The sequence below is a fragment of the Pezoporus wallicus genome, unplaced genomic scaffold (genome assembly GCF_028554395.1).
Source record: "Pezoporus wallicus isolate ANWC-B61680 ecotype Strahan unplaced genomic scaffold, APGP_CSIRO_Pwel_v1 contig_6665, whole genome shotgun sequence".
NCBI classification, from domain to species: domain Eukaryota; kingdom Metazoa; phylum Chordata; class Aves; order Psittaciformes; family Psittacidae; genus Pezoporus; species Pezoporus wallicus.
This window is the reverse complement of record NW_026636967.1, coordinates 157,500-177,142: the sequence shown is the minus strand read 5'-3', so window position 1 is coordinate 177,142 and position 19,643 is coordinate 157,500. Positions and strand designations below refer to the sequence as shown.

Genomic DNA, 19,643 nt, shown 5'->3' with positions numbered 1-19,643 from the left:
GGGGCTGCCAGCGGAGCGTCTGCCCGGGCCGGCTCGGTATGGTACAGCGCGGCTCGGCGCGGGGCTGTGCGAGCGCAGCAGGTGCACACTCACGACCGGCGGAGACTTTCCCTCCCTCCCCTCCCCTGTTCCCATCTCCGAAAGCCCGAAGGATGCAGGTGCTCGTGATTCTGGGGAAAACATCGCAATGAAGCACCGTGGCTTGCTGGGTTTTGCCGCTGTGCCCGGTCCCTTCCAGTGCACACCAGAGCAGTGGTGCCACTTTTCCCATCCCTGGGTGAGTCCTGCACCCACCTGCGGGCTGGCACCCACTCAGGAAACCAGCAGGTCCCATTGCCACAATCCCTGACCCCAGAGCCCATGCAGAAAAGAGACAGGAGACAGCTTGACCACTTTTAGGGACATGAGAGCACCTGGGGGGATGCTTTCCGTCTCTGCACACGCACAGTCTGGTCAAAGTGAGGATGCTTTCCATCTCTGCACACGTGCAGTGAGGCGCTTTGCAGCTGTGGAGGGTAGACAGCCGTTTGCTGTGGTCCTTTGGGGCAGCAGAGCAGTGTTTGAGGAAGCCCAGCACCAAATACACTCGCTGAAAAACCTTTGGCTGCACCCTGACAGCAGCCACTCTTGGCAGCCCATCCCCAGTGCCATGGCTGTGCAGTGGCTGGTTTGGTGGGATGGTGCTCCAAGTGGGATGAAGGGTGCAGGGTTGAGCACAGTGTGGAGGGGGCAGGCAGCAGCCCCCCGCTCTGGGAAGCACCGTGCCTGCACTGGGTATTCTTAGACACATTTTTTCCAGATGGGGTAACTGAGAAACCCAGATTAAGTAGCCAGGACAACAGGCCTGATACGGGAGACCTTGGTGGGGGGATGAGGGCAAGAGGCCCTGGAGAGCAGAGATAGTGGTGGTGGCAGGCGGTAGAGGGGAGAGAGCAAGGCACGTACTAGGGTAGCATGGCGTGCATGGCACGACATGGCATGGCATCACGGGGCAGTGCTGCCTATCGCAGGCGTGCCGTGGCCTGGGGCGTAAACTGAGGGTGCTGGTCCTAGGGCCAGCCCCAGCAGAGAGCCTCGGGCATCTCCCATCCCCTCTGCAGGATGAGGCGCCGCGCTAGCTGCTCCAGCACCCTCAGCCCTTCCCCGCCATCCCCTGCCCCGGAGCGCAGGCTGCCTTGCCACAGCGCCATTTTGCTTCGTTGCCATGGAAACGCCATGTCAAAATTCCCTCCGCTGCACAGGGATGCTCAGGAGCCGTGGAGCGGAGCCGCGGCGGCACGGAGCCTCCTCGCTCCCAAACCTGTCCCGTGCCGGGGTGCAGCGCCCTGCACCCGAGGAAGCCACCCCGTGCTCGGCCGGCTGGGTCCTGTCCCACGGGGCTGCTGCGGGCAGCTGGCGCACGGGAGGGGGCACTGGCGGAGGGGGGGGGGAGGCGAGCGGGGTGCAGGGCCCTGGGCTGGGCGCTCCCGGGGCGCACCCTGCACTGACACCCTTTGGCTCGGGCCGTGCGGGGAAACAGGGAATCTGCCGCTCCCGCAGAGCGAAGCTGTTGCATTATTCATCGGCCGGCAGCCCGGCTCTCCTCTGCCGCCATTGTCATATAATTCCTCCTTTCTCTGCCGGCAACTGGCGCGGCTGCCAAGAGCCCGTCCGGCCTCGGCAGCTTTGGGAAGGGAACGCGGGGCTCCGGGGTGGGTCGGGGTGACTCCGGTCAGACGGGATGGGGATTCTTGACAGCGGGTTTCTGCACGGGCCGCGCACTCCGCTGCCTTGGAAGGGCCCAGGCGCCCCTGTCACTCCTTGCCCAGCTGCTGTCGCAACAATGCGGGGCTTTGTAACCCGGGAGGTCCCTGCACAGGGACAAGTGGCAGCGGTGTCCCGGCCCCGCACGGCCCCAGCGAGGCCGCTGAGCCCTGCGTGCTCCGCAGCGCAGCCCGGTCCGCAGCCACCGCGGTGCCGGCAGGCGCCAGGACAAGGCGGGAGCTGGGGATTTGTGAAGCTGTTGGTTTCTGGGAGGCCAGCTGCCTCCGCCGGCACGGCCCCTCGGGAGCTCCGGTGGGCCACTGCTGTACCCGGTGCGTCTGCTGCCACAGAGCACCCCATGGCAGAGGCAGGTGCCAGCACGGTGCGAGCAGCGTCATCCTCTTGCCTGCAGCGGCTCCTTTCCGTCCCGAAAAGGGTCTGCTGCCTAAATCGTCCGGATCCACAGGAAATCTCAGCTGGTGCCTCAGAGCGGGGGGAGCGGGGGGTCGGGGGGTGCAGGAGGAGGAGGGAGGCTGTACCCGCCCAAACAGTATGCATGGGGCAGCGACGGGGGAAACCCCGGGCTCAGCAGTGCCGTAGAACCAGCACCCAGCCAGGCTCTCGCCTGCCAAAGGCTTTTCACACATAGAGGCTAGGGGGAATTAAGACAAATCACCTAAAGGTGTGAATCCCTGCCTGCAAATGCGCTAAATCCCAAGCGGATATGCTCTTTCAGGAGCAAAGTGGCTTTAGCTGCTTGTGTCTTAATCAGTCCCGGTTTAGGCTCAGCATGCTCCTGCAGCGAGGGCAGGGCTGTCCCAGGGCCACAGGGACAGCGGGACAGGTGACTGAGGTGGCACTGCTTCTCTGGGGACAGAGCACGGGAATGCAGCCATGGGACATCCTGCTGCTGGGGGGACGCAGGGTGCAGGCAGTAGTGCGGTGGCACATGAGGGACAGCCCTGACCCCACTGTGCCGTGTCCCTGGACAGCTTCATTAATGCCCAGGATGGGGCCTGTCCCAGGGAGCAATTTTCATCAAGTGATGCGTTTTACATCAGAAACCTGGGGGCTCCCTCCCTGCCGAGGGCTGAGTTGGGGTTTCCCTGGCAGCCCATCAGTAGATGGGAGGTTTCTGGCACAGGCAATGCGAGGGGTTGACTGTCCCCCAGCCCTTGCCCCATGGCAGCAGGTGACCTATTTTCCTGCAGTGGCACCTGGCCCCTCAGTCCTGGGGCCCCCTTAGCCACTGTGGGCAGCTGGCTGCATCGCCCAGCACACATCCCGTTGCCAGCACTGGTGGCTGATGTTGGCTGGTCTGGCCATGCCCTTAATAACCTGCTTAGTGACTGTGGGGCACAATGGGGACTCCCTGGCACCCCAGCATTCCCCTCCCCAGCCCCTTTCTGCAGGGGTGCTGCACGAAGTGGGTGAGGAGCCACGTCCCTGCAGCATCCCCCTTCCCAATCAGGACTAAGACTGAAGCAAGCCCAGATCCTAAAGCTGGTGTCAGCATGTGTAGCCATCCCCTGGGCAGCAGCAACAGCCATGGGCCCAAGGGGGGCTGCGAGACATGTGTGTGTGGGGGGGTGTTTTGCTGACCATGCTGGGCTGGCCTTGGCCATGAAACAGGGTTTGCTTCCACTGGGAGCCTTGGAAAAGCACAAGGCTGCTTGGGACCTCTGCCTGGGGCAGGTCAACCGGAGAGCTTTGAGGGAGATTAAGGGAAAGTAATAAATAAATAAGGAATAACTCCCCCCAGGCTGCCTCTCCTTTGGCTCACCTCTCTCCCCCTCCCCACGCTGTCTCCTCTCAGCTCTTTCTTCTTCCTTCAGATGCAAATACCACAAAAACTCACTCACGGAGACAGGGCTGCTCATAGAGGGAGCTGGGGCTGTAAAGCCTTCCTCTGCTGTCTGCTTGAGTCTCACCTTTTCTGGCACCTGGGATCAGCTGGATTTGTTTCAGGATAAGGGGGCGGGGGGGAGGAGATATCAAAAAAGACTAAGGTAAACCCCCACTGCTGGCTGGGTTTGACCAGAGGACAGTTGTCCATACATGGCCCATAGCCCTTCAGATGGTGCATCATGTGCACTTACATCCCAGTCCCCTCTGTGAGAGTCCCCACGGGGTGAGAGGCTGGAGCTTTCCATCACCCCTAAAGATCTTGCACCCCTGGATGCAGCGCATGGCCAGGCACTCATGGGTACACGTGGCAGAGCAGGCAGCTGCTGCCAGGGGCTTGGTGAGTGGTGGCTGTTGCCCATCAGCTGCCCCAGCTCTGCCTGGGTTTTGCCTTGGTCCTTACCAGTTGGCAGGAACTTCATGGCAAAATGGGTCAGGCTCCTATTCAGGGCCTGGGAGCCGTTCCTGGCTGGTGCTCAGGGATGGGACAGAGGAGTCTTTCACAAAACCAGGCAAAACACTTATGTTTTATTCTTACTGCAGAGGCCTCCTGGATGTGCAGTGCTTGCCAGCCCAAACCTGGCCATCCTGAGCCTGGGTTGCATGAGAGGGCGAGCAGGGCAGCACCCTGCCTGCAGCGGGGAAACCTGCTCCTCAACATGAGAAGCTCTGGGCTGGGGAGGCAGCAGCATGCAGGGGGGATGTGACCCACACATGCCAAGTACCCAGCTTCACTGCCAAAGGGTGGCCACAAGATAAGCACATGGCTCAGGAAGGGGAGCCCAGGGGCTTAGGAAGGATTAGCAAGAGATGGGAAGATGGACGACCAGAGCAAGAGCATGTGGGGGGCTGGCAGGAGCTGGGTCTTGTCAGGCAGCACATGCCACTGACCAGGGCTTGGCACGTCACCGCCTGGCCCCGGCACCCGCTATCTGGAGCTCCAACCATCCACTTGTCGCTTCTCTCCTTTAAAAGGCATCCGAGTCCCTGCCATTATCAGGCAGGGCAGATACCACTGTCACGCTTGCAATAAACAGGTTTACAGACATCCCACTTGTCCTTGCAAGCGGGAATGGATGTCCCCATTGTCCCTGTGCCCCCTTCCCAAGGAGCTGTATCTGCCAGCTCACCCAGGGCCTGTGGACATTAAGGATGCAGATACCTGTGGATGGCATCTCCATACCCTGGAGCAGGAGTGAGGCCTCATTGAGGCAGGATGCAGGTGCCCAAAGAGCAGCACTGTAACCAAAAAAAGGCAGTAGCCAATTGGAGAGACGCAAGCATGGCTCTCAAACCCCCAGCAGAGCCAGGCTCCATGGCAGTGCTGTAGCAGGGGGGCCATGCATGGCAGTGGCTGGCACCAGCAGCTCTCCTGCAGCCTTTCTGCAGGAAGGAAAGGGTGTCCCCAGGGGACGGGCTGTGCTCAGAGCCAGGCTTCAGTGGCAAAGTTCAGCTCCTGCTGTGTGAGGCACCGTGGGGTGGTTTGTCACCAAGCTCTCCTGGTCCCAGGGCCCCTCCCGGACACCCTGTGGTCAGACAGCAGGCTGGCCATGGTGCAACATGCTTACAGGGGACAGCACAGTGGCAGGACAAACGTGTACAGCAGCTGCCCAGTTTCCATTGTCTGTGCCCCCTTGCACACCACCTCCAGGACACAGCTGTCTGTGTGCTCCTGGGCTGGACATACATAACCCAGGGCCTCATGGGCACTGTGATGTCCCCACAGTGGTATGTTGTTCTTCAGCAGCAGAAGGGGTAAGACCCATCCATTGGGATGCAGCATTTGCTCTAGGTCTGCACCAGACATTACAAGCATCTTCCTGGGATGCAGGGAAACAAGCATGCAAACATGCCTGGCTCGGCTCCACATCTGCATGCTCCCCTCGTATGTCCTGCATAGGGGCAGCCAAGATGCAGGCAGAGGGGAACAAGCTTGATCCTGCTCAGATGGAAAATCTCTGAATGAGCACAGCTTGGCTGAAACCCTCCGGCGAAGACCTGTAAATCTGCTCACTGTGACGCTGCCAGCATCCTCTGGAGCACTGGATCCAGGTGGAAAGTCCCCTTGCAGGCGGGAGGGGAGGAAGCTGTCTGCAGAAAGATGCTGAATTTGTTACTTGCATCGCTCCAGGAATGCGGTGAACGAACTCACAAAGCCCAGGCCAGAAATCAAGTGTGCTTCAGCCCTGACCTTGCCTGACTCTTTTCCAGGCTGAAGATGAGGTGGGGACAAGCCCCCAGCCCCAGAGCCTGTCTGAATTTACTGTCTTTTAACAGCTTTCCCACTCCCAAGAGCCTGCAAGGATGAAATGTGATCAGAGGCAGAGTCTTTCACCACGTTTCAAAGATGGCAGAGCAGAGCAAACTCCTATTCAGTCCTTAAGAAGGGAAGGAAGCACGGCAAGGCCACAGGGTCCACCAGCCTCCTCCCTCATGGAGGGCAGCAAAGACCAAATACACTCTTGACATGTTTGTATCCTGAGGTTGGGGATCAGAGCGGAGCCTATCACTGTTGGCTCTTGCAAGCTCTCCTAGAACAGTATTGACTACAAAGCACATTTACAGGGGAAAAAACCCCAACCAACAAACAAATGCTTGCCAGCTAGAGAGGACTGTCATGCCAGGGCTTGCCTTTCTGCAGCAATCTCTCTTCTCTCCCTCTAACACTGCTGCCAATGCTTATTTTAAGTTGAAAGTGGTTTTGAGCCTGCGCTCTACTTGATGGATTAAGAAATCCATCCTCCCAGTCAGAATCTGCTAGGAGCTCACACACCTCCCATACCACTACTCCACACACCACCACGTGCCCACGCCATCATCTGAACAGGTTAAGTGCCCCCTCCTCCTCCATGGCCCCACCTCAGCAGTGGAAAGCGGCTCCACCATGACGCAGACTGACCATCCAAAAAAGACTCGCAGGCTTCTCAAGGTCTGGCTTGTGTAACACTCACACCGAGAGCCAGACCCCGCAGCAAAGCTGGCACGGGCTCCGAATTTCCATTTCAAAGTAGATTTCAACGTGTATTTTGCTTTAGGACTCTGCAGTAGTGTCCCGGTTACAGGCCACCTCCCACAGCAGGAATGCCAGGTTCAGAACTGTTTTGGTCATGCTTTGGTTTTTTTTATCACACTGTTTCAACGTGGCTGTTACGGACAGTATGCTGCCTTCATGTTACAGCATCAAAAGCAGAGATCACAGAGAGCTGCTACTGACAAGCTGGTAAAATGCTAAATAGAAAACTCTAAAACAAACAAATTCCGAAGTTAACTAAAGAAATCCGTTGTCAGGAAGTATTGTAGGAATGGCTGGATTTTTCTTTTGTTTTTAAAAGACTTCCCTGACCAGCTCCCAGCTACTTTTAAGCCTGTAAAATAGTAAGCATGGCAGCAAGTCTGGAGGCCAACACGCTCCATCTATGTGAGCATGAAGCACAGCCTCCTCCAAGAATCTGAGCTGAGCTTGTGACATGTCTGCTCCCACATCTGCAAGGCAGAAAAGTGAAGGATGGGGATGTCAGGGACACACAGCTACGGAAAATATCCAAACACATGTGCCAAAACTTGCTATGGACTGAAAATGCATGCAGTAGAAATGACCTGCTCCAGGTGGGTGAGCACTTCCAGATGCCAGGCTCTGCACCATGGAGTTAACGTGCCCGAACACCAGCCTACCTTTCACTGCAACTCCCATCAGAATTCTTCCCCTACAATCCCAAGGGCTTTTTAGGAGATGGGAGCAGGGAGTCGAAGGGGCACTGAAAACAGGACACTGCCCCATCTGTATGAATCTTTTCTTATTTTTCCAAGGGTCTAGAGTAGGAGGGTGAATAATCAAAGGCAATTCCTGCAGCAACAGCACATCAGCATTTGAATGTGAACACAGAAGAGAGGTTGGTCCAGGAGAGGTTTAGTGACAGCAGCCAGCTTAAGAGAGTGACTGATGGCTCAGGCTTGGATATGTCAGCGGTGGCACCTACCGTTCACTGCACTTCCCAAGAGCTGGCATTTTTTTTTGGTTGCTAAAGACATCTTCCGAAGTTTCCTCCTAAGCTGGTACAAACACAAGCCAGTGAAACACAAGGGAGCAAAGTCGGCTACTGCACACTGAAAAATGGCATCCATATCAAAGGACATGCAAAGGATCCTTCAAAGTCAGGGCAGCCCAGGATATTCTCTCTACTTGCTGGACTCATTCCCAGAGCAATCTCTGGAGCTGCTCCAAGAAAGCTTTCAAGTTGTTGGAAACTGCAAGGCTGGCACCCCCAAGTGGTTACTCTGAGCTCTTCATGCAGCCTGAACAGCTTCTCTCAAGTCTCAACAGTTCATCTACCGATAACCAAAGTGCATCATTACCTGCAAGCAGGGACTTTGGAGCTCCCCACACCACAGCAGAGCACGACCCTCTGCTGCAGCCTCAGCTCCAAATCCCACTGCAGAACAGCTGAAGACAGTTTGGACACATATTTTCAAAGCGATCTCTTTCAGATTTCATCTTGCCACAGGAAGGAATCCCTACGAGACCTCACAGAGCAGAATCAAGTGTTACAAAACCTTCCTGCAGTCAGCAATATTTCTTACATATATAGGGTTAATCCTGCAGACTGATGGAGGTGACACAGAACTGCCAGTCTTTGGTGCAGCCCTGCACTGTTGCATGCAGCCTGGAGATTTCCAGCTACCAAGCTCGGTGTCCTTCCTAAGCAGTATATCCTTCGGGAATGGGTGTTTCCTCTTTCTGTGGACAGAAAATCATGACCAGCAAGGTAGGACACACAACATCTGCTAAGTGTCACAGCTACTCACAGCCACAAAGTAAATCTTATCACTCCTGAGCAGCAAATGAGCCCCAAAACACTGATCCCTGCTTCGTTTATCCAGTAACGATCAAATGTAGAAATGAAGAAGTACTTACACATCAGTGGGTTCGGTTGCTAACCCCCAGGGATTTCACTCTGCCACATGCCAGTCATGCCCCTGATCAGCAGGACGCATGAGCCACCACAGACAAAAGGCTCATTCAGAGCCCTGGCGTTGCATCTGCTGCCGTATTCAAGAGGAGGAGGGAGGGAATCACAGTCTGAAGCGCTAGAAATGTTTAAACTGCACAGGAGGGGAATCAAATTATGAATGGCTCTTGCCCTGTACAATATACCAGCATTGGCAGTACAGGGATGGGCCACAGTTAAGCAAACACTCGGGAGCAGAATACAACTCTAAGATGTGAAGGAGGCACAGAGAGGCGTGCGCACCAACCAGATGGCACCCTGAGCAAGGGTCTTAGCAGCTATTTCAGAAGAGACAAAAAGCAGATGTTTCACAAAAGCTCATTTTCCAGGTTTATTAAGTAAAGTTAACTGAATTGTTTTCATTTTGTGGGGATTCCTTTCCGTCTAACCCCGTGGGTTAGCAGAGTTGCACAGAATCACGGCTGGACTGTGATAACCCAAATACAACTTTGGCTCATCTCACCGCTGACACATATGGAATGACTTGGGGGTTACTACATGCTGTGTCTGCTTGAGGCAGGTACATGTACAGATCAGCACAAGTTGCAAATGATAGTTTACATCCTTTCAAAACAGAGCAGGGCATTCAACAAACGCACTGCAATGAGAAGACATATGAAAAAGAAATTATACAGACTTGCAAATACGTAAGAAGTTCAAGAGATGCAAGAAACCTCAAACACAAGAAATGTCAAGGGGGGAAAATCCCACTTAATTTCAGACACAATGTGTTCAAATGAAAACCCAGCTGTAATTTAAATTCCCTTCAAAATGGGAAACATAGAGTAACGCAATTAAAGAGAAACCAGGTCTTGTCCTGGGAGAGATGTGTCCAAAACCACTGATGCACAAACAGGTTCAGAGTTCTAAGCAAAATGTCCCTGGGCATTGGTGTACTTGACTCTTGGAGCCAGAGCAAAGCAATTCATTACACTTGCTGGACTGCTGGGCCTACTGCTGGGTCTTGGTGGTATTAACAGCACGTAGGATTCCAGATGTCAGAGAGAAGGCAGCACACAAACTGCTGGTTACTGGGAGAAATGCCACAGGCCAGATCTCCCAGGGATTGACTAGAGTAAGGACACCTATTTCTGGTAGCTTGGCTGCCACTGCACAGAACGTTAGTGTGATGTTCTGCAGGGTTCTTCAGTTCTTAGCTCACTCCCTTCTCAGCCTGAGTTGTTTCTGTCTTGTGCATGAGCACAACTGGCCGTGCAAAATGACCCCAAAAATATAAGGGACAGGACCAAAGAAAACTGGCTGAACCTGGGGCTGGCTTTCAGCTCCTATTTCCAAATATCAGTTAAAGGTTGGAAATATATCTACAAAAGAAATGATACAAATGAAATAAAAAATGGCACCGTCCACAAAATTAAAAAAGAAAAAACCAAAAAAGAATCTTGCAACACAGCCTCGTAAAAATGGCTTTGCAACGAGAGCTCAGTCACAAAATGAAGGGTTCTAGCTCTTCGTACATCGGAAGAGGAAACAAAGCTAAAAAGTACTAATCCACATTCTCTTAATAAGTTAAACTTACTTTCCTTCCCCCTGTCTACAAAAGGGGTAGAAGCAAAGGGGAAAAGAGGCTACCAAAAATAATAATAAAAATATTAAAATAAAAAAAAAAACAAAGGAAGAAAAAAAGGAAGGAGAGAGAAGGAGAGCGCACGCGAGAGAGAGAGAACAGTCTGTGGTCAGAGGCTCAGAGCAGGGCTGAGTTCCTTTTAAGGGTTTAAAAGATGCAAAACAGTTCCTCAAAAGTTCCCTCTCTTCAACAGTTAGTTCAATGCTGTAGCCATAGAAACTCAAGTATATATTGGAGGAGAGATTCTTTCAGGCAGATCCACTGTCATCTGGAGAGCTGCTCAGTGTGTGTTAATCCTCAATGATTATGGGTTCATCATTCATGGGCTGGCGTAGCTGTACTGCCTGGATGGGCCGGAGGATAATAGGCTTGTAAGGGCGTCTGGCGGCTCGCTTGGCTTCAGAGGAGGAAAGCAGCTTGCGGATTTTCCTGCAGACAGCAAAGGAAGAAAGGAACCGATTACATAGACTGGATGCTAACTATTGTAGCTTTCTCAGCTCCCCCAAGGGAACCAGGCCTGCACACACAGTGGCTGGTCGCTAACGGGATGGGCTAACGCTGTTATTTCAGTAATGAATTCCCTGGAGAACTTTTGTTTTCTGTTTATAAACCCACAAATAAAGATGAAATTGCATTCTCTGTTCCAGAATCCTTCCCCTGCAGAGCAGAAGCCATTCTGGTCCAGCCTTGTACGACAGGGGCTACTGCTGTAAATACAGCACATGAAATGGTTACGATAGCCAGTTTCCATACCATTAATTTATTTTGAAGCACAGTCAGCTGCAGGCAGCTTTGTGGGGATTTATAAAGCCAAATCACAACCAAACCACTTGTGGTCATGTTGGTCACATCCCCACCTGCTTATCCATCTCTCACAGAGCTCTCTGACATTCCTCAGTCCCAAGCAGGTGCACACAGCTGCCTCTTCAAGAAAGTCCCGTCACAGCACAAGCAAGCAACATTTGGTCTCCCATGGAGCTGCGCCTCAAGGCTGAGCTGCTGCAAGGGAGCTCCATGATGGCCACTAACCAGCCAACCAACACTGGTGCCTTTCCTCCCCACTGGGAAACACTAACACGGTGTCTCCCGCTCTTATTTCTCCGACATTGCAGGTGCCCGACCCAGAAACGGGTAATATTCATGTCCTGCATTTGTTAGGAGTTTCCCTGTATGTTACAAGACCAGCAACAATTCTTATCAGATAAAAGAAGCAGTTTTCCATATGGAGAGAAAGTAAAAGTGAGGAAGAACGCAGGGGGACACACTGAAGTTTTAGAATTAGCAAAATAAAGGTTGAAAGCAACAATACAGAATGATTACTTCTTTTTGTCAATACCAGTCTCAGAGTTAAATGAAGTATTAAAAACCCCAAACAAATAAACCACCCATCAAAAAAAACCCACCAAACACAAAAAAGCCCACAAAAACAAACCCCAGCAACAATGAAAAATGTACTCTGTAATTAAAATGAGGAATTCATTTCCAAAGGATGTTATGGTGGTAAAAGGCATAAAAAGATTAGAAAGGAAAGTAATAAATATTCACAATAGTCCACCAGTACCCACTATACAAGGCCTTCAGTCAACAAGGAGGGTGTGATAAGGCAGCACTGCCCACCCTTACAGGCTCCTACCCTAATGATGTTTTTGACTTACTGTGAGAGACATTATACTGCATTTAGAGTAAGGGCAGCCACATGGCTTTACAGACCACAACTCAATTAGCCATCTATTCCCCAGAGGCAGCTTTAAGATTTTTGGGTAGCCAAGAAACCCCCTTTTTGTGGTGAGCTGCTTTTTGTGTGGTTGTTTTTTGTTGTTGCATTTGTTGTTTAGGCATTTAGGTTGTTTTTAAATGGAAGAGATACAATGTTACTGAGCTGAGTTCTATCACTGTGCTGACTTCCACATTTGAGATGTGCTGGCTGCAGGAGAAATTGGTCAAAATACTTCCCTCCTCTCCCCCCTTAAAATTTACGCTTACCACACTAGCACTGACAAATCAGCAACTTCAGAAGACTTTGAATCAGCTCTGGACAGCTTTGGTCACCTCTTTACTTGTTTTGCCCACTGAGCAGAACAAGCCTGCTAGGTAGCGCATGCACAGACACAGTCTTTTGCTTGCTCAGTGTCCACATTTCACCAGTGCCTTTTAAAGTTGAAAGGCCACAGAGTGTGGGAAATAACAGGGTGGAAAGAAACAAGGTGGTAGGGAGAAAAAAAAAAAGTGATGATTTCTCCAAGACTCGTTCAGCTGAAATCGATCTACTTTTGCCAGTGGAGCTTCTTACAATATCTGCATGTGCTCAATTAGACACACTGCCATCAGCAACACGTCTCGGAGCAGTTCTAGATTCTGATCAGGTCACTCACTGCCTCCACTTGCATAAATTATAAATGCCAGGTTTGTTACTGTGAGGCTTGAATTCAAAAACTTACTCCTTTCAACTGACCAACTTTTCAAACTGCTCCCCCTCAAGGCTATCAACTTTTACAGCACCATTCTCAACAGTGCTACACAAAAAGGGGAAGGGTGCATGCATGTAAAACTGTAGGAAAGCCTGCTTTCTGTGACTGAAAACACAGCCTGACCTCAGCTGGAGCATGATATGCAGATACTGCTGCTAGATTGATTGCTATGGAGCTAACATAAAGCTCAAATTGTTTCAGAGCTCACAAACAAGTCTTATATTCTTCACACTGGAATGTAGCAGATGGTTCAGGGAAAAGTTAAAAGGCGAAATGCTCGACGGAAAACCCGTGCCGATAACAATGCTACATCACTCAGGCTTCCCTGCTTTTCAACAGGCTGCCAAACATCTACCTTCAGCACTCATCATGCCACTAAGCAGCAAGGCTGTCAGACAAAGAAGCCCGTTCTCTTTTTCTTTCTTAAATGGAAGAGATAAGGTCTTACTGAGCTGATGTCTATCACTACGCTTTGATTTCTGGGTTAGAGATGTGCTGGTTGCTGTGGGACTGATCTTCCCTGCCTCCATCAGTGGTTCTGCATGAGCAGACAATTCTGTGCCTTTACAACAAACTGTTCTCACAACCAACATCACACTTGATGAATATTCTCACTGTTCTGTACAAATCAAAGGGCAGGGCCTTGTAGTAGTACTGAGACGCTACTACCATGGACCTGCAGTATTTCTTGTGGGTTGGACGATAAACATGTCAAGGAAGTGTTTTGTAGATGCAGGATTACAAAATAAGCCTTGAGCATCTAAGGACTGATCTGCATCCACAATGGCACATGAGTTTGCTAGAGCTGCAGGTCTGTAGCAGGATCCCAGGACCTCTTTACCAGAGCAAGAAGACAACAGGAATAAGGAAACTGCTTCCCCTGAAAATTAAATACTTCTCTCACTTTAGTTTCATTATATATGAAATCCTGCTGCTTACTTTCTCAGCATCTCACAGAAACAGAATAGAGAAGGGAAAAAGCAAGTAAAGATACGAACTCATGTGAAATGCACAGTTGCATTAAAGGTGTACATAGGAACAAGTCTGACAAGGAAATCAATTTCATGTTTCTTATGTGTTCTAGCAGGGGTGGAGGCGTTCCTGCACTGAAATAATCATCCAATACATAGTGGTTAACAACTTGAACATTACCGATCTCAGATTGCTTCTGAAGCCCATCTTTGATACTAGGCCCACTGAACAGTCACTTGACACCTGAAATACCTTGAGGCTGAGGAGGAATTTGGGGATGTCATGACTCTGACTATGCACTTCATGCTGAACAAATGAAGATTCAGAATAGTGACCAATTTACTACTAGCAGAAGAGATTAAGTACTCAAAATTCCTGAACCCCTTGGACACTTGTCAGGGTTCAGACATCCAGAAATTCCCATGTCCATCTCTGCTAGTTACTGGAGGGATGGGTAAGTGCTTCTCTACCTGCTGGAGAACTGATACCAATTGTTGGTAACTCCAGGCTTCAGATACAGACAAAAGCCAGAGAGCTTCTCTGCTTGCAAAGAAGGCTGAAAGGCAGGACTGGCTTTGCTCTGACCTTCTTTGAGGATACCCAGGAGAGAGGCATCAAGTTCTTGGGAGGAAACCACACAAGAATGTCTCTACTTTTTTCATCATACCAAGAAGCAGTCCTCCCTTCCTAGGAATAATACAGTTCTGGGACCACAGACACAAAAGCTCTGGCCACATAGCTTCTACCACGCTGCCAGCAGCTTGTAAACAGAGTTTACAGTGAAACTCATGCAAGGGAGGTTTCTTTCACTATTTCTATCCTCTGCACAGACTAACAAGAAGGACTAGCAGAAGCAGCACCACCAAAGGAGGAAGACAGAAACTGCAGAGAAGGCTAAATCTCACCACTGCTGGTGGCAAATATAAGCCATCAGAGAAATGAAGCAACTCAGCCAATGGAAACCCTCTGTGTCACTTGTAGGTTTCAGCACTCAGACACAAGAGGAGATGTTCTGAGAGGTAATACAAGAGACTTCAGTGTGCAAGAGGGTATGAAGAGCTCTGTAGAGGAGTCTCTATTCCTCAGCATCACCTGTGTACCAGAAGGCCCTATCTTGTTACTGAGACACTGCAGTGGGACCTCCAAAGGCAGTCATGGGTCTGAACCAGGTGAACTTCCCACCTCTGTCTTCCTTCCCTTATTGACCATCTCTTACAAGAACTGCTCTGGAGGAAGAATAATCTGCTTTCTCTGGAATGCAAGTTCATTATTAGGCCCATCAGACATGATTAGGTATATCAGAGTCTTCATCCACCTCAACACTGGCAGTGGTCTCTGCATTCAATTTGTAGCAATAGATCTGCTAAAGAGATCCTTGTTCGACCACAATTATCACCTGCAGCACCCCCAAGGAACGCAAACCAGAAGACCTCCCCTTAAGCCCATTGAAAGACCCAGTTTCCTACCTGGTTTCTTCAGTGGCCATGTAAAAAACATCATCTGGTGCATCAATCCAGTTCATCCTCCTCCTTTTCACTGGAGGCATGGATCCACCACGAATTAATCGGACTTTTGTTGGGTACGATTTCCCATTGAGCAGCAAGTTTCGGCTTGGTCCCTAACGTGATACATAAAAAAGTATAGTTATGGACTGCAACAAACCTGCAGCAGTAGCATGTGAAAAGCACTCAAAGGAAAAGAGAATGAAAGTTTTTGTATCACTTGTTGAGAGCTTACGGTAAAAATTTCCCCTCTTGCCCATGACTGAACACAGAATTCACATAAAAGCAACTGTCCACAAGCAGTACAAGTTAAGCACCTTCAATATAAAATAGGACAGCAATACTCCAGTGACAGGACAAATAATAAATGAAAGGCATTACCAATAATCTGTTGCTTGTGTCTGAAAGATGACATCAAGGTTGAAAGATTGAGCATAAGACTTAGATTTCAGCTGCTACCATAAATCTAGAGCAAGTCTATTGATTTCAGAGGATATCTAGCTACACAGCAAACCAAATACAAAAATCAGAATTTACAGTTATTCTGGGGTACCAAACTTACCCATATCCTTTTTGTTCTAGGGAGGTTAATATTTAACGAGGATAGTATATAATTAAACATGTTGTTGAGAACAAAGCTTAGTAGCTTTCATCATAAAATCCTTTTAGCATTTAACACCACAGATTTACCATATATATCACACTGGCATTGCAAATCAACACAGGTATAAATTTTCCAGACCCACAGAAGCCCCCTTCCACTCAACTGGGTAAACACGAGCTGTTATTACGAGAGCTGCAGGTGAAAAGGAGCAAAGTTTTAAGCTTCTCATATGCAGCTGTCCTTGATCATCTGAAATCCAGTTCTGCTGCCCCTCTTCCTGCTGATTAGCACATTGAGAAATCCCACTGAAATCAGTAACACTGGACAGTCAGAAAAGATGCAAAATAAGGGCCCAGAAAATTCAATTAAAGCTGGTCAGAAAATGTCCCAGTAGAAATTTAATTCTTGTGTTTCATAGGCCATCGTCCGAGGTCAGACCATCTCCCCAGATGCACTAAGCCTTCTCCTTCTGCCCACAAAATGGGAAACTGAGCATGTACATGAGGGATGTCTGGCCTGGGAGAGCCACCTCAAAATGAAAGGTGGGGACATGAGGTATTCATGTCCTTAAGTGCTGGGTTATGGCACAAAAGCACAACCAAATTTTATCACTTTGACTTGGAAAGGGAAGATTTCAGTCTGCCAATCAGGGAAAAAAGCCAGCAAAACCCTGCATCTCAGTTTTATTTGAGGAGAAACAAAAAAATGTAAGATAGATTATTTTTTTCTTTTTTGACCATCCTTAATCCACTGTGCTACCAAGATCCACTTTCTGTCAAAAATTAGGGCTTTAGAACTGAACAAACAGAATCCCACTTTTTAAAATCCTTAGCTCTTTAAAGCTGTTGTCTACAGGTGCAATAACAATTCAATTTCTTAGTTGCCCGGCTCCATGTTATGCAAGACAACTTTGGCATGACAGCAGACCACTGAAATACTTCAAGAAGTGCGTGTGTACCTGAGATATATTAAGGAAAATATTTAAAATAAAAAGCTTTTCTGTTGGTTTGTTTGTGTTTTGGTGATTTGGTTTTTGTTTGTTTGGGTTTGGGATTTTTTACCCCTTCCAAATTTCTCCATGAAAATCCTTTCATTAGTGTTGCAAAGGACATTTTCTCCACATCTGCTACATACACAGGAGAACAACTCTGGAAAAAGTTCTTGGAAATACCTAGAAGGGGCACTCCTATGATTCCAGGTTACCTTTTTTCTACCTGCACAGAGCAATCTGTTTCAAATGGTACATCCTGAAACAGGACCCTTTGATTTTCTGTTAAGTAGCACACTTTATCAAGCAACCAGAAATCAAAACAGTTCAGAGGTTTTACCCTAAAACACTTAAAATGTGTTAAGTCATCACAGATTTCTCCCAGGGCACTGAGTTGGTTTATTCAGCAGACACAAACAAGTAGCCAGTCTCCTCAATGACAAGAAATGAAGCTGGATTAATGGAGGAATATAATTTACCACTTCAGATCAGATGTTCAAGCAACAAACCAAATGAATGCTTCATTATTACAACAGACTAGCATGCTCAGGTTATAGCCTACTCTCATGATCCTGCACACTATCCAAGATTATTAGACTTAATAATGCTTGTGATCACCACTCAGTGACCATTGTCATACCCGCTGCTGACTGACCCATGCCAGTGACTCTACTGACGCTTACACACTGTGGCAATTCACCTAATGAGGTAAGCTCCACTTTATCAACATCAGAAAATCATTTATTTGGGGGGGGGGAAATTATGCTTGAAATTCTCTCCCATGAGCCTCCCACAAGCCATGTATAAGGGGGAAAAGTGATGCAGAGCCTTTGCCCTGGCCCCTTAGCACCGAGGTGAATTTAATGAGAAAGCATTTTGCCAGAGACACATCAATCAGACTGGCTATTTGCTTCTGTCCTTTGATTAAACTCAGCATAATGGATGAAAGGCTAGGAATAATTTTTACTCAAATAAAATGCAAGCATTCTCAGCAGACAACTTCCATACCAACTTCCTAAAAAAAATAAAAATAAAAAAGAAACTGTTTTCCAAACAAACCCTTCCATCATTTCAACCTTCCTCCTTCAGGGAAACACATTCCACCTAGAAACACATCCCAGAACTTTGCTATAAACAGCCACTCCGTTTCTGTATGAGCAGAAACAAAATGTTCCATTCAAAACAGAATCTCATTTATATACAGATAGATTTGAGGTTTAAATTGCATTTTAACCACTTGGATGTTTCATATGCCCCAAAATTGTGGTTTTTATTTAAAGTTTTCAATAAATTAGGTAAAATGACCAGCTGCAAACAGCAAAGATGGAAGTGAAACACTACGGTTGAATGGGGTGTTCTATCTAGCACGGGTTAATAATCCTCCTTTTCCCTGTTTTGGTTAAATGAACATTCTCTTACCATTTGTCTGGTTTGTCCGTGGTTAGGCAGACCTAACAAACAGGAAAGAGAATAGAGCTGGTAAGACCATTGCTTTTCCAAGACAGAAAAAAGAACAAAATCAAAACACACGCAGCTATAATTGCAACTGTGTTGTTTTGCTAAATCAAGAGTTGTCTACCAAACTAACTTCTCCCCTCCTAGAAAGGTAACTGAGAAAAGAGCTTCCTTAACAACATGGTTTGAAGAGCAGAGGCCCCAAGTTAAAAACACATTCCATTTGCCCAGTCTTTTCTCTGTTTGCTCACACGTTTCTTCTAACAGCCACTAAAAGTACACCTCCTCTTTCAGATCCGAGGTTTTCCTCAAGCTTGGGAAAAATCTGGCATTCTGTTTTAGTTTTGGAAGAATTCACTGACATCAAGAAAAAGAAAATGGAAGATATTGTACACTGTCAAGACAGAAACAAATAGAATCTTTCCTAACATCCTCAGATCCCCAAGGGAACTCTTCAGCTCAGGCATTAGCTACTAGCTATTAGCAAACAGACTGTATCTGCTGAACCTGCCACAAGTAAATACTTGCACAGGCGTAGCTCCATCAGTCACAAAGCTCTGTGACTCCAGCTACCACACAAAGCCCTTCCCCAGTAACACAAAAACAGCACTGTAAAGCACTGAGCACAATGGCTTGATTCTACTAGCTTATTTGCTACACTATCAGACACCCTATCATGCTGCCACAGCCTATGTACTGAACTGTACTTTACACATATAGGACCTTGTAGGACACACAGAGGTCTTGGTATGTAAGAGAATGACATGTTGCTATAAGGCAGCAGGGTATGACACAGAATGATTGGAGACTTAATGAACCTTTTTAGGTCTAGTTAGGTTTAGTTGTCTGAGATGCACATTCCAAGAAAACACCATTCCATTAGCATCAGTGCACCAGACCACCTTTTTCAGCCCCTTCTGGCTCAGAACCAAAATGTCAGGATACCACATCCAACAGGTACTACAGGACAGGCACCAGCAAATGCTGTCGCTGGCTGCAGAAGTTATCAGTACAAACTCTGCTTTTACATTTATAGCAAGCTTCCCAGCCTGACTTCTGACACTTTCCATTTCTAGCGAGTTAAACCGTGATGAAAGAGCAAAGATTTTTAACGAATCCAGCAAAAACGGACTTTTACAGCTCATGCATGGCCCATACTCCCAACAGATTCCTTGACATTCTCCTTGATAAACCAAACACAACGTACTCACAGCAACTATGCCAGGAAACCCATGGCGCAGCAATGTAGCAGGAGGGAGAAAGGCAGAATGGGGCCCACTTCCTGAGCATTAAGTACTACAACACCACAATAAAATCAACAGCTTATACCAAGTATATTTTCTATTCTATGTTGCTACTTCAAACATGAAGACACATAATTTCAATTTTTGCCACATTTTTGTTTCCGAGTATCC

General features: G+C 48.7%; 1 protein-coding gene across 4 annotated transcripts in view; it reads right to left on the bottom strand.

Annotated features, from left to right (window-relative positions):
* Positions 1–8,972: 8,972 nt before the first annotated feature.
* The window catches only part of MTA1 (metastasis associated 1), an 81,648-nt gene continuing 70,977 nt past the window's right edge, over positions 8,973–19,643 (bottom strand). For 3 of the 4 annotated variants that reach the window (XM_057402397.1, XM_057402398.1, XM_057402396.1), the window contains 3 exons: positions 18,193–18,224; positions 15,146–15,297; positions 8,973–10,668 (listed from right to left, as the gene is read on the bottom strand). In XM_057402397.1, coding sequence (XP_057258380.1) covers positions 10,530–10,668; positions 15,146–15,297; positions 18,193–18,224 — 323 coding nt within the window. In that variant the 3' untranslated portion in view covers positions 8,973–10,529. The remainder of the gene's footprint in view (positions 10,669–15,145; positions 15,298–18,192; positions 18,225–19,643) is intronic. The other variant, XM_057402399.1, reaches the window with a different exon arrangement.